This window comes from Rhinolophus sinicus, chromosome 13 (genome assembly GCF_057876585.1).
Source record: "Rhinolophus sinicus isolate RSI-liver-muscle chromosome 13, RSI-T2T, whole genome shotgun sequence".
Classification (NCBI taxonomy): Eukaryota; Metazoa; Chordata; class Mammalia; order Chiroptera; family Rhinolophidae; genus Rhinolophus; species Rhinolophus sinicus.
The window spans coordinates 62,358,865-62,372,769 of NC_142513.1; the positions used below are offsets into that span (position 1 = coordinate 62,358,865).

At 55.0% G+C, this 13,905-nt stretch overlaps 1 protein-coding gene across 1 annotated transcript; it reads right to left on the reverse strand.

Annotated features, from left to right (window-relative positions):
* Positions 1 to 6,373: 6,373 nt before the first annotated feature.
* Positions 6,374 to 13,719, reverse strand: TMED3 (transmembrane p24 trafficking protein 3). The gene is made up of 3 exons (XM_088789402.1): positions 13,439 to 13,719; positions 11,632 to 11,880; positions 6,374 to 7,115 (listed from the first exon to the last, which is right to left on the reverse strand). Exons 1-3 carry the CDS (start codon positions 13,616 to 13,618, stop codon positions 6,879 to 6,881), a joined length of 666 nt encoding a protein of 221 aa, XP_088645528.1. The 5' UTR covers positions 13,619 to 13,719; the 3' UTR covers positions 6,374 to 6,878.
* Positions 13,720 to 13,905: the final 186 nt, after the last annotated feature.

The following is a 13,905-nucleotide window of genomic DNA, read 5'->3' on the forward strand; positions in this document are numbered from 1 at the left end:
GGGCCGGCAGCGACCATCTCTGAATCGCTTTGTGGCTCACGCCAGGTGGTCCCTGACGGGGCACAGACTGCAGTTGAACTTGGCCTGCAGCGGGTCCCTCCCAGGGCCAGCTTCGGACGGGGCTGAAGCATCACCTGCCACCTCCAACGACAACACACCCACAAAGCAGACAGGGCAGGCACCAGAGCCCCGCAAACAAGTCTCAACTACAACAGCAAGGAGCCCACAACCCACACCAGGGACACACCTGGAGGACCCGGCTCTGGAGACCAGAGAGACTGTGACACTGGGTCCCACAGGATACCTACAACGTAAGGCCACTCTATTAAAACCAGGAGACACAGCAGCCCTACCTAATACATAGAAACAAACACAGGGAAACAGCCAAATGGGGAGACAAAGAAACATGTCCCAAATAAAAGAACACAGCAAAGCTACAGCAAAAGGACTAAACAAAACGGAGACAAGCAATCCCCAGACGCAGAGCTCCAAACACTGGTGATCGGGATGCCCAACGATCTTAATGAACTTCCACAAACATAAGACAGGAAACATAAAAAATGGACACAGAAGACAAAAAAGAACCAGTCAGAAATAAAGACAATAACTAAACGGAAGAATATGTTAGAAGGAATCAACAGGCTAAATGAAGCAGAAGATCAAATCAGCAATTTAGAAAATCAGGTAGCAGAGAACCACAACCAGGACAGCAAAAAGGAAAAAGAATCCCAAAAAAGCGAGGAGTTTCAGGGGCCTCTGGGACAACATCGAGCGGACCAACATTTGCCTCGTGGGGGAACCAGAAGGAGAAGACAGCGAGCAAGGAATCGAAAACCTATTTGCAAACATAATGACTGAAAGCCCTCCTAACCTGGCGAAGAAAATAGACTCATAAGCCCAGAAAGTACAGAGATACATAGTACATAGGCCCACAAGACACATCATAATTAAAATGCCTAAGGTTAAAGGCCAAGAGAGAATCTGAAAATGAGCAAGAGAAAAGCCGTCTTACGGAAGCTCCCCTGTAGGTACTTTCAGCTGATTTCTCCACAGAAACTTTGCAGACAAGGGATTGGCAGCAAATATTCAAAGCGATAAAAAGCAGGGACCTTCAGCTAAGACTGCTCTACTCAGAAAGGCTGTCATTTAGATTCGAAGGACAAATAAAGACCTGCCCAGACACGAAAAAGCTATACCCTAGGAGTTCATCGCCACCAAATCACTATTACAAGAAATCCTAGGACTGAAGATAAATAAATAAATAAATAAATAAATAAATAAATAAATAAATAAAATGAATTTAAAAAGGCAGCATTTACATATCTGTCAACAGTTACTTTAGGGCGGGACTGGTGGCTCAGGCGGTTGGAGCTCCGTGCTCCTAACTCCGAAGGCTGCCGGTTCGATTCCCACATGGGCCAGTGGGCTCTCAACCACAAGGTTGCCGGTTTAATTCCTCGACTCCCTCAAGGGATGGTGGGCAGCGCCCCCTGCAACTAGCAACGGCAACTGGATCTGGAGCTGAGCTGCGCCCTCCACAACTAAGACTGAAAGGACAACAACTTGAAGCTGAACAGAACCCTCCACAACTGAGATTGAGGGGACAACAACTTGACTTGGAGAAAAGTCCTGGAAGTACACACTGTTCCCCAATAAAGTCCTGTTCCCCTTCCCCAATTAAAAAAACAAAACAAAAAACAACAACAACAAAAAAAGCAGTTAAAGGTAAATGGCTGAAATGCTCCAATCAAAAGGTGGGGGGCCTGAATAGATAAGAAAACAAGACCCTTACTTATGCTGCCTACAAGAGATACACTTCAGACCTAAAGACACACACACAGACTAAAAATAAAGGTATGGAAGAAGATATTTCATGAAAATAGAAACAAACTAAACTAGCTGGGCTGGCAATACTTATTCCAAACAAAATAGACTTTAAACCAACAACTATAGCAGAAGACAAAGGACCTGGTAACCTACTCTGGTAAGTATCTGAAGAAACCCAAGACACTACTCCGAGGGGACGTGTGCATCCGTATGTCCATTGCAGCCCTGTTTACAAGGGCCAAGATGTGGAGGCAGCCTGGGCGTATGAATGGACAGAGCAGGTGGTGCATATATACAGGGAAACATTGCTCGGCCAGGGAAGGGAGTGGGTTCTTGCCATCTGCAGCGGCCTGGATGGACCTGGAGAGTATTGTGCTGAGTGAGGCACGTCAGACAGAGAAACGGAACGTGACTTCGCTTATAAGTGGAATCTAAAGAACAAAATAAAAAAAACAGAAACAAACTCCTCAACGGAGAGAACATTTTAATGGCTGCCTGACGGAAGGGGGTTAGGAGGGTAGGTTAAATTGGGGAAGGGATTAAGAAGTACGAATTAATTGTTACAAAGTAATCATGGGGATGTAATATGTAACATAAAAAATATAGTCATTAATGTTGTACTAACTGGATGGTGTCAGATGCATCCTGGATTTATTGGGGTGCTAGATGGGAAGGGGGTGGGGGACAGGGTGGAAAAGGTGAAGGGATTAAGAAGTACAAACTGAAAAGTACAAAGTAGTCGCGGAGTTGTAAAGTAAAGCACGGGGAATACAGTCAATAATACAGTATAACTGGAGAGGGCCACGTGAGTACTAGTCAGGGGGATCACTTCGTAACTTATGTAAATGTATAACCACTATGCTGCACATCAGAAATACAAGGTATTGAATGTCAACAATAATTGAAAAATTATAAGGGAGAGACGATGAAGGGAAAGAAATGGTTCACATTTCCGGGTATAATGCTAGACTTACGGTGGTCACTTCTGTAGGTATATCAACCTTGAATAACTACTGTGTACACCTGAAACTAATATTGTATGTGACCTCTATTTTAATAAAAGTCTTTAAAAAAAACAAAAACAAAAACGACCTGAACAGACACTGCTCCCAAGAAGACAAATGACCAACAGCTATATAAAAACATCACTAATCATCAGGGGAATACAAATCAAAACCACAGTGAGCTATCACCTCACACCTGTCAGAACTGATACTAACAACAAGACAAGTAATAACAAGTGTTGGAGAGGCTGTGGAGAAAAGGGGCCCTTGTGCACTGCTGGTGGGAATGTAAACTGGTGCAGCCACTAAGGAAAAGTGTGGAGGTTCCTCAAAAAATTAAGAATAGACTTACCGTATGACCCAGCAATCCGTCTTCTGAGTATCTACCCGAAAAATTGGAAAACGTTTATTTATAACGATCTGTGTACCCCACACCCAGGTTCCTTGCAGCATCATTCACAGTGGCCAAGACATGGGAACTGAAGTGTCCTTTGAGAGATGATTGGCTAAGAGGAGGTGATACACATATATAATTGAATACTACTCAGCCATAAAAAATGATGAAACATTGTCATTTGCCACCACAGTGATGGACTTGGAGAATCTCATGCAAAGTGCAATAAGTCAGATAGAAAAGGACAAGAACCATAGGAAGTAACGTATGTGTGGGACATAAACAAAGCAACAAACTCATAGACACAGACAGCAGTATGGGGGTGACCACTGTCTCCCCCACTGTCTCCCCACTGAGTCTCTCCCTGAGTCTCTACCCCCGAGTTTTCCCCCGTCTCTATCTCTGAGCCGAAAGCCCCCCAGGCCTCTCTCCCTCTGACTCTGTCCCTTCAGACTCTCCCTTGAGTATCTCACCCCCAGTCTGTTTCTCAGTCTCTCCCTAGAATCCCTCCCCCAAGTCTGTCTCTACCCGCCAGTCTCTCTCCCATCTTTCCTCTAGGCCCCCAATCTCTATTTCTGAATCCCTGCCCCCGCAGTAGCCACCCCCACATAAGAACCAGGACATGGTGAGGCCAAAAGGGACACCCACGGAGCCATAGGTAGGGGAGTCACCACTATATTCTCGCTGGCGGCTGGGTTGGAGACACAGGAAGCAGGGGCCGTCTGCAACCCGCCGTCCACTTCTCTGTCAACCAACCAACCCCACTTGCTAACTGCAATCCGCTCTTGCAGGCTCAGCCACCATCGTCTTGCCAGCCCCCCATCTGCTGCTAGCGCAGCCACGGCAGTTATATTAGCGGCCGGTGGCTCACTGGCCACAGCTGACGGCCATTTACTACCTGAGCCAGCAGCTTTCCACGTGAGGCCGAGAGCCTGGAAACTGCTTTTTGGGGCTCTGTCCCCACAGCCTCTGACTCTCCTCAAACTCGCCTTTGTCTCCCCCACCCTGAGTCTCTCTCTGAGTCTCTCCCCCCTCAGCAGACTCCCAGTTTCTCCCCCAAGTGTGTCACCTGAGGACATGGGACTCTCTCCCCTCTGACCCTCCACCCACCCTCTCCCCACTCTGCGCCTCTCCTGTTTCTCTCTCCCCCCGTCTCTGCAGCTGAGTCTCCCCCCGAGTCTCTCCCCCCGTCTCTGCAGCTGAGTCTCCCCCTGAGTCTCTCCCTCTCTGCCCCCCAACCCTTGAGGGTCTCCCCTGGGTCTGTCTGAACCTGCCCCGTGTCTCCCGCCCAGGATTTCTGAGCCGCTCGCGAGTCTCTAGCCCCAGTCTCTGTACAGCGGTCCCTCGGTTTCCGAACATGATCCACGGGCTCGGAGACGTTGGCAAACAGCCGACGGCTCGGCCTCGGGAGCAACACTCACCGTGAAACACGGTCACTTCTGAGTCACGGTTGAAGCCGAAGCACTTACTTCCGGGTTCACGGCGTCGCAAACCAACATGTTCGTCATGGAGACGTGGGAAACCGAGGTACTACAGTCTCTGCCCCCCTCCTGAGTTTCTCACTCTCTCCACTCAGTCTCTTCCTCGCTCGTCTCCCCCCGAATCTTCCAGTCTCTCCCTCAGTGTCTTCCCCGCCTGTCTCCCAGGTGCTACGTGGAGTGTCACCCCAAATATACGAGGCTCTCCCGAGTCTCTCTCCCCCTCCCGAGTCTCTCTCCCCTCAGCCTCCCCCACAGGAGTCTCTATATGAGTCTGTTCCCCCTCCGTTTCCTCCCGGTCTCTCCCTCGAGTGTTTCACCCCAACTCTCCACCCATTATCTCCCCACTCGTCCCGGCGCTGAGTCTGCGTCTCTGCCGGGGGCTGTGGCCCTCCCTCCCCTCCGTCCGTCTGTCTGTCTCCCCCGCATGACTCTCCCTCCATCAGCCGCCTGGCCCGCATCTCTGCCTCCCACCTCCCGCCGTCTCTCCGCTGTGAGTCTGTCTCTGCCCCTCAGTGTCTCTCCTGAGTCTTCCCTTGCGTCTCTACTACTGAGTCTCTAGCCCCCCCCAGTCTCTCTCCCCATTACACCCCACTCTCCTGCCTGAGTTTCTCCTCCCCTGAAACAACAGTCCCAGGAAATGTTGGCATTTCTCATCTTAGTCGTGCAAGGACCGTAAGGACAGGTAAGTGGAGGGGGGCCCAGAACCAGAAAGGGGTGGCAGACGATGGGACACCAGATGACAGGACGACAGGGGCGACAAAAGATGGGAGTCAGACGACTGGAGGGACAGAAAGAAGGGGTGGAAGCCCCCATCCTAACACGCTTCTCCTGAGGAACCTCTGCAATTGATACACCTGTGTGATCGGCCTGCAGGCCTATGGGACACCTGACAGTGAGCCGTGCACGTGTAGTATTGAAACACCAGTGATTCCTCTATAAATGTAAGATCTATATAATCAATGTAATATCATATATGCAATAAGTGTAATATAAGTAACAAATGTATATAAACATAACATATAATAAATATATGATAAGTGAGACATTATTCAAGCCTGTGTGACAAGTGATAAGTGAAATATATGACGCCCATGTAATAAGTGAAACACAGCACGGCCTTAAGTGCAATAAGTGACATACATTACGAGTGTCTGAAAAGTGAAATTCAACACACCTGTGTGATAAGTGAACTGTGTCACGGGTGAAACGTATCACGCCTGCCAGAGGCGAGGGGGTTCTGCCCCAGGGCCACAGAGAGGAGTCAGCATCACTTGGGCACGTGGGGCACAGGTTCTGACCAGGAGTGACACGGTCTCACAGAAGTTCCCCAGAGTCCACGGTGGCAACCTGGCCGTGGCACTCAGCACTTGCAGCCACCACGGCCGGCCGAAGCCTCCCACGTCCTGCTCTCAGTCCCCACATATGAAAGAAATGACTCAGCTGCTGACCGTGATCTCTGCAGACAGACGACAAGATGCCAAGTCCCCATCTCACTGCTTTCCATCAACCAGGAGGGCACGACACCCCCACCCCTGTGCAGACACAGCACCCACATCTGTACGGCGTCACAGCTGTGTTACCGTCCAGCCATTTGTACACACAGCCACGCTCCCGACAAGGCTATGTGCCCCTCTCACAAACAGCAAAGGCACACGTCCCCACGCCACTCACGTTCAGTCTTTATTAGCCACAGTTTGCATCCAAGGAAATACAGTTGACCAAGCGCACCCATCACCACTTTGTTCGTGTGCGCAGGCCGACAGCACTGTCACTTGGGGTGGAAGTTTCTGCAAAGCTGTCCGGGTACAGAGCTCCGCGGGAGGCAGGGCCACCTGCACACCGGCCGGGACACACACAGGCCGGAGCCAGGCGTCCAGGAGCGTCAGGGCAGCACTCGGGCCCCTCCCACCAGCCCGCGGCCCCCAGGGCCCATCCCACACCCACCTCCTGTGAACGGTAAGCAGTGCTGAGCAGCGATGGCAGGGTTGCAGGAATCGAAGCCGGGAACAAGGCTGAAGCGTGTGAGGGGAAGCAGAGGAGAGCGCACGTCTGCCCCGTCTGCCCCGTCTGCTGCCCCGGGTCGCACCCACAGCCCCGCAGGGGCCTGTGACCTCGGAGAGCTGCTCCGTCCCATCCCAGGGAGTGAGGGACCGCGACACAGGGCACCGCCCACTAGGAGTGGGCCGCCCGCTTGATGGGCGATTTTTCTGCGAAGAAGCTTTTCAGCAGCAGCGTCTGGCTGACGCCAACCACAAACAGGGCGATGGTCTCGCCGAGAGACCAGTAAGAGACCCGGCTGTGCAGGTCCTCGGCCCGGGTCCGGTCCTGGGCCTCACGGAGGCGGTAATGCGTCTGGGACTCCACCACCGTCCTCAGAGCCTCGTGAATGGTCACACAGGCAGACTCCATCTGGGTGGGGAGAGAAGAGTGGTCACACAGCTACCCCCGAGCAAGGCCCGTGGCCACCGCAGCGTATGTGTCTGTGCTGCAGGTGTGGCCTAACCTCACAAGCGCGGACCGCGGCTCAAAGAGGTGAAGAGACTGGCCCAGAGGCACAGCCAGTAGGTGGCAGAGCCAGGATCGGAGTTCAGGCCCTGCCTGTCCATTGTCACTAGAAAGGAGCCTGTGACACCGGTGTGAACCTGCCCTCAGGACATGGCATTTCTAGAACACTCCCTGATGTTCCTATGACCACGACACAGGGCGATGCGGCAGGTAGCGCCATACCTGTATCATCAGCCCTGGGAGCCCTGACCACGGCTACCGGGGGGCTGGGGACTCCAGAGAGAGGCCTGGGAGATACGACTGCGAGGGTTTCCGATCCTGCTGGGTCTCGTAAGCCCAAACTTCCTCTAATTCCTTCACTGTAATGTATACTTGCTAAGTGTGTACTTGTGGGCCAGGATGGTGCCAGGCCCAGGAAACTGACACATGCATCAGTCAGACACAGTGCTGGGTCCAAGAAACTCAAAAAGGTGAATGTAACCAGTGTAATGTGACAAAGCCACCAACAGGGGGTGTACAGAGTGGGGGACACCTAGGGGAGCTGCTAATCCTGCTGCGGGGCTGGAAGAGGCCTGACTGGGGGGCAGGCACGAGGGGGGATTCCTTGCAGCAGGGGGAGCAGGGCAGCTTGGCAGCAGGGACGTGGGGAAGGAGACGCGGCCGGTGACAGCTTAGTATGACGGTCTCGAGGGTCCAGACTCCGTCATGCAGCCGTGTTACATATTAATACACAAAACTTTCTTTTTAAACATCAGGGAAGGGCTCATTTGGTGTTCCAGGCTAGAATTCCATTCTCTGCGCTTCCTTCTTCTGTCCCAAGCCCACCCAGAAACTCAGAGTGGACTCTGCTCTCACTGGAACTGGGAGCTCCCTGGGCCCTGGCCGGGCATTGGGCCGGCAGCCCCTGCCTTCTGCCAGCATCCAGAATCCTGGGGAGGGAGGGAGGAAGGGAAGAAGAGAACAACGCGCCCCAGGCAGAGAAGACGTCACTTTAAAGTTGAGCCAGGGCTGGCCCGGTGGCTCAGGCGGTTAGAGCTCCATGCTCCTAACTCCGAAGGCTGCCGGTTCGATTCCCACATGGGCCAGTGGGCTCTCAACCACAAGGTTGCTGGTTCAACTCCCGGAAGGGATGGTGGGCTGTGCCCCCTGCAACTAGCAACGGCAACTGGACCTGGAGCTGAGCTGCGCCCTCCACAACTAAGACTGAAAGGACAACAACTTGACTTGGAAAAAAGTCCTGGAAGTACACACTGTTCCCCAATCAAGTCCTGTTCCCCTTCCCCAGTAAAATTTTTAAAAAAAAAAAAAAGTTGAGCCACATGCACAGGCCAGAGACCGCACGGCGATTCTATGCAGAGGGCCCAGTGGCCTTTGCAGGAACAATCGCAATATAATCAATGACTTCATACTAACTGTAGGGCAACAGATGGTGACAAAACTTATTAGGGTGATCAATTCCTAAGGTACATAAATGTCTAATCACTATGCTGTACAGCTGGAACTAACATAACACGTGTCAACTGTAATTGAAAACTGTCACACACACACACAGGGAATAATTTCCGATCAGATCAGTGACAGGGAAAGAAGCCAGGTGTCAGAGGGCTGTGGAGTGACGGGTGGTACTGTACAGCTTTCCTGGCGTCTAAAACCTGCAGACACCTTCAGGATGGGGCATAGGCCCCATGGGAGATAGCAGAACAAAACGTCACCAAGACCCAGATACCCGGAAGCGTGCTGCCTCCGCAGCCTCCAGGGCCCCCGTGTCAGCTAAGACCAGACCCCTCCCTCTCGGGCCTGTTACCACACAACTTCAGTTAGGCAATCGCTCCCGCCTGCTTCCTGGCCCACAGGAGGCCAGCAGAACCCCACTGCTTCAAAGATCCAGGGTCACAGGCCCCAGCTCACCTAGCGTGTGACCACCCCGCCTGGCAGGTCTCCAGCGCTCTGGAGCCTCAAGGGTTTCTGGTCACCATGACACTTGGTCTCTGCAGACACATGACCTGTCTCCTTCCTCCGGTTCTACAACATCCCAATCCGTGCACCCAGTGCGCAGGCCTTTGGCCCTCACCTTGCAGGGCCTCAGGACAGAAGGATGGGGTTCTGGGAATTCTTCCCGAAAACAAAGGCAGGGAAGCACGCGCTAGCCTCAAAGCAGAGTCTGGAAACCTTCCATGTCCTGAGGCCCACGGAGACAGCCACGGGCCTGACCTGTCAGGAGCCTGTCGCCTCCGCGAAGGTCTGCCCAGACCCGAGCCTGGCCTTGCCCCACTGTGCCCCACTGTGCCCCACTGTCCTCTGCTCATCCTGGAACGCAAGCTGATGCCAAGTCCCTCGGGCCGGAGGCCCTGGCCTGGGCCCTGGTCACTCTGGATCCTGTTCTCTCCCCAGTATTGCTTTGGTGCCAGACAATGTGGCCTCTGGCCCAGCACTGTGCTGGGGGACATCTGGGGACAGTGAGACAACACCTGCTGGCCAACAGGGTACCATGCCGAGCAAAACGAAGGGGTGCGAAGAAAGCAGCAGTCAGCTGCACCTGCTGTCCCCCCGCACGGGTCCTCAACTCCTCCTCCGGGGCCAGACAGTCCTCGGTCACTGCCCACATGTTCACTCTGAAGCACAAATCTCCCTGGGAAGGCATCCCTCTCTCCTGGGAGAATCAATGGGACCCTCCCCTGAGAGCCTCCCTTGACCTCACGGCTCTGCTCCAGCGTCCTGTGGCTAAGTGGCTGCAGGTCGTATTCCACATGGTGCCCTGCCTGGCGGCAGAGACAGTGCCGTCCGCGCTTGTCTCCCACCACCTGGTACCACCAGCTCGGGGAGTCAGACACAGACGGACCCCCGTTCCAGGCAGTGGGCTCAGAGTGGCAGGAAATGCCTCTTTTGAGGCTGGACCAGAGGCAGTACGAACCCCTTTCCTGCAACAGAATCCCACTCCACTGCTGAGTCGCCACGGCAGCCCCTCTGCGGCACCCATCCGTGAAGCCTTTTCTCCACGAAGGGTGTTCCGCGGGCTACAGCGGAAGGCGCTGGCGCTCTGCTGCTGGAGGCTTACACCATCTTCAAACCGGATGCATTTCATCACGACCAACACAACTCTCAAGGGTACAGGCTGCAAAAGACCTTACACACGAAATACACCCTGGCCAATCCGCGGCCGGAAGTCACGCCACCAAGCTCGCTGCCAACGGAACTTTCCCGAGTCACCTGTGACTACTAAGCACTACACATGTGGCTATACAGCAACTGAGAAAGCAAAGTTTTAATTTAAGTTGAGTTAATAGCCATATGTAGACAGCGGTTGCCACACTGGACCATGTACGTACAGCACTTACCGCCAAGTGCCAGGCAGGTGGGAGACGGAGCACATGAGCCCACGGTCAAAGCCACAGAGAATGGGGCATGTGGCCACCTGGGGGGCAGCCCAGGAGGTAACCTGGCCTCACTGGACACGCAGGTCTCTGGCTGTGGGTGGCCATTCCTGTCTTGCCGGTATCTCTGGGCCCTGCCACTCAGTCACCTGACAAGTATGCAGTGAGCTCCTATTCTGAGCCGCGCCCCAGACACAGGGAAAGAACCGCGCCCACGTGAGGGAGGAGCGAGGAGCCCCAACAGCACGAGGGAAGCCTGACAAAGGAGGCTGGGGTCCACTACGATTCACCTGGAGAGCCACGGGGACAAAGGTCACCACGAGTCCTCCAAACACGTCACCTTTTCTCTCCCCAGTGCGAACTGGGCTTGATCCAGGAGTCGCCTGCCCAGCGGAGACTGGGCCTGGCAGCCCCTCCTGTCACGCAGACTGGACACACGGCTCTTTCGCACCCAGGGGGTACGAGTGCGTGTGTCACTTCTGGGCCAGGTGGCTCCTTCTCATTCCCTCCTTCCTTTGGTGGCCAGAGGCAAGGGCTCAGGAGCCCTAAGTGACAGCAGAAAGATGGCAAGAAAACCGAGCGCCTGGATTCCTGAGTGACTGCACAGAGAAAAGCTGCCCACCACTATCTCCACTCTCTAGACCATTATTTGCGTGAGAAAAGTACGACATGTTAAGCCACTGATATTTGGGGTTTACGCATTCTAGCAGCTCGTGTCACCCTAATAAACCACACAACAGTGGGACTTAGTCTTGTGGATGAAGACATATCATAGAGTAGATGAACCTGTGACACAGGCTCCAGGTTCTCTGACAGTGACACAATGAGAGGGACGGGGACCCAGGAATGAATGCCAGCGGACAGCCCAGCAGGGCTCCGGTGCGAGAATGGCGTGGAGCTGAGAGCACCGTGGCGAGGGGCAAAGCCACACAGACTGCGGACGGGGCGCTGGGGCCGGGACTGCTCGCTAGGCCAGGCGGGGACAGGAGAGTCGAGGAAGGAGAGGCCAGGGGGTCCCGCCAGGACTGTCACTGGTGAGGCGCACTCACCTGAGTGAGAGCTGTGACCCTGTTCTCCATGTCCGGGAGAATCGGGGGCTCGTCGCCCACCTGCAAATCGAAGTAGACGGTCTTGTGAGAGAAGGTGGAAAACTCGTTACTGAAGCAAAACTTATAAACACCCTGGACGTCAGCCCGGTGCGTGAAGCTGTCGTACTGCTTCCTGGTTTCCCGGTAGACGGTGTTGCCCAGAGGGTCCTCCACAGAGCAGTCCACGTCGTAGTGGCCTCCAGAGATGACCTGACAACCACAAAAGACACGCGCCATCTATGTTACCAGAGAGCACTGCGACTGGACCTCCCAACGTTTCTTTTCATCTCACTAAACTTCACAGCCTTCTAAGGCAGGAGCTACGACACTCCCATTTCACAGAGGATGACAGCGAGGCCGAGACAGGTACAGTGACGTGGCCGTGGTCAGACTGCATCAGAGGCACGGGGCTAAGGTTCGAGTCCATGCCTTCCTGACTCCAAAGCTTTTGCTCAGCAAGAGTGTAATCAGCCTCATCCTTCCCATTTTACAGAACAGGAAACTGAGGTCCCGCTGTTAAGTCAACTGGTGAGCAGGTCTAGTAGGTGTTAACATTTAATTACTTATGGAACGCAGGGAAAAGGCAAATACAGCCTAAGCGTTCACAGAATCAGTGACTGGCGATGTGGGCGATGTGGGCAGGTCCTGGGATCATTTTGTTCAAACTCGCTGTAAACTTACGAAAGAGGTTCTCTGACAGTGACACAATGAGAAGGACGGGGACCCAGGGGGCAAAATCACTCAGGTGCTCAATGGCTAGACCCAAGGTCCATGGAAGGACACAGTCAGTGGCCTCCAGCTGTTTCCAAACTGTAGCCTTGCCTCTGCCCAGGTGGTCAGTAGCTATGGTAGCAGTGAGCCTCCGATGCCGGAGGCATTTAAACCCACACAAAACACCCTGACAGTGGTTCCTGACCGAGCAGTGGCCAGAACCTCTCAGGCCCCTCCACCCTCACAATGATCTTTGGTTTATTTGGGGGTTTTTTGGTTGGTTGGTTGGCTGGTTGGGGTTCTTTTGGGTAATTGTACTGATTGCCCCATTAACCAAGCCACAATTTCTATTAATACGTTATCCACAGACATGTGAAAGTGGCCAGATCCGGGACTCAGAGTCCATCATACATGCATATGCATCTTTCAATGGCTTTGGCCAGAGGCCCATCCACTGGCCAGCCCCCACTCCCGCGGCTGGTGCCACCTCACGTCTGGAATGCCAGCCAGAACATGTCCACACGCAGCGGGCTTTCCGGGTGTGAGTCCCACTCAGCCCCCCCAACCCTAGATGTACTCACTTAACCCCTAGAGGCAGGTCCCTCACCCAGGACCTATTCCTGCAGCTGTGAACCCCGAGGTCGCTCAAGGGAGCCAGGGGTGCAGGCGCAGGGGGCTTTTCTAAGCCACACGGCAACAGCCATATCTTGCAGGCGCACCCCCACTCCCTGCCAGGCACGGCCGGGCTCCCACGCGGCGCTGAGACCCCCTTTCCAAAGCGCCCCTTCCAATCACTTCTGCGCTCGCCCCAACAACGACTTTAAACGCTGGAGAGAAGGGGGGGGGAATCAAACCAAGAACCCACTGCCTCTCGCTGCCACGTTTGAGGACACGCGCGGATGAAGTGGTCCAAGAGACGTGGGACACAGCCCGCGTCCAGCTGAGCTGGGGCGACACCCCTTGGAGCCCCGGGGCCTGCAGGGGGCACCTGCGCACCCCCGCCCCAGGCCCCAGCCGGTGCCCGCCAGGCGACACCTGGAGGGGGCGCGAGACCCACCTGGAAGTCCAGGGAGAGCCTGACGCCCCGCGGCACGTCCTCGTGGAAGCACTGCCTGGCGCTGTCCGGCAGCTCGAAGGTGAGCTCGGTGCCCTGCGGCCGCTCGGCCCGGAGCAGCAGCAGCAGCAGCGGCAGCAGCAGCGCCGGTGCGGACGCAAAGCGCGGGGCCGCGTTGCCCATGGCGTCCGCTCCGGCAGCGGCGGCCGGGTGCGCCCTCCCCAGCTGGGCCACCACACCCGGGGCCGCGCCGGGACCGACGTGGCGGGAGCCGACAGGGCGCGTGCAGGGGGCGGGGCCAAGGCGCGCGGAGACCTGGGGGCGGGGCCCAAGGAGCGCGGCGGCCTGGGGGCGGGGTCCGGGGCGGGGCCTCCCGCCTCCCCGCCCTCTGCGCATGCGTGCGCACGGCCCCGCTGGAGGGGACACCCCGGTCCCCCGCTCTGCTCAGTGGGGCCCTGACACCCTGGGGC

Bases quoted from the DNA above. Each gene is read 5' to 3' on its own strand.
- TMED3 (XM_088789402.1), bottom strand. From the start codon at position 13,618: ATGGGCAACGCGGCCCCGCGCTTTGCGTCCGCACCGGCGCTGCTGCTG. The intron at 11,881-13,438 runs GTGGGTCTCGCG...TGTGGTTGTCAG, and splicing joins GGCTCTCCCTGGACTTCCAG to GTCATCTCTGGAGGCCACTA. The intron at 7,116-11,631 runs GTGAGTGCGCCT...CTCCCCACCCAG, and splicing joins GGGTCACAGCTCTCACTCAG to ATGGAGTCTGCCTGTGTGAC.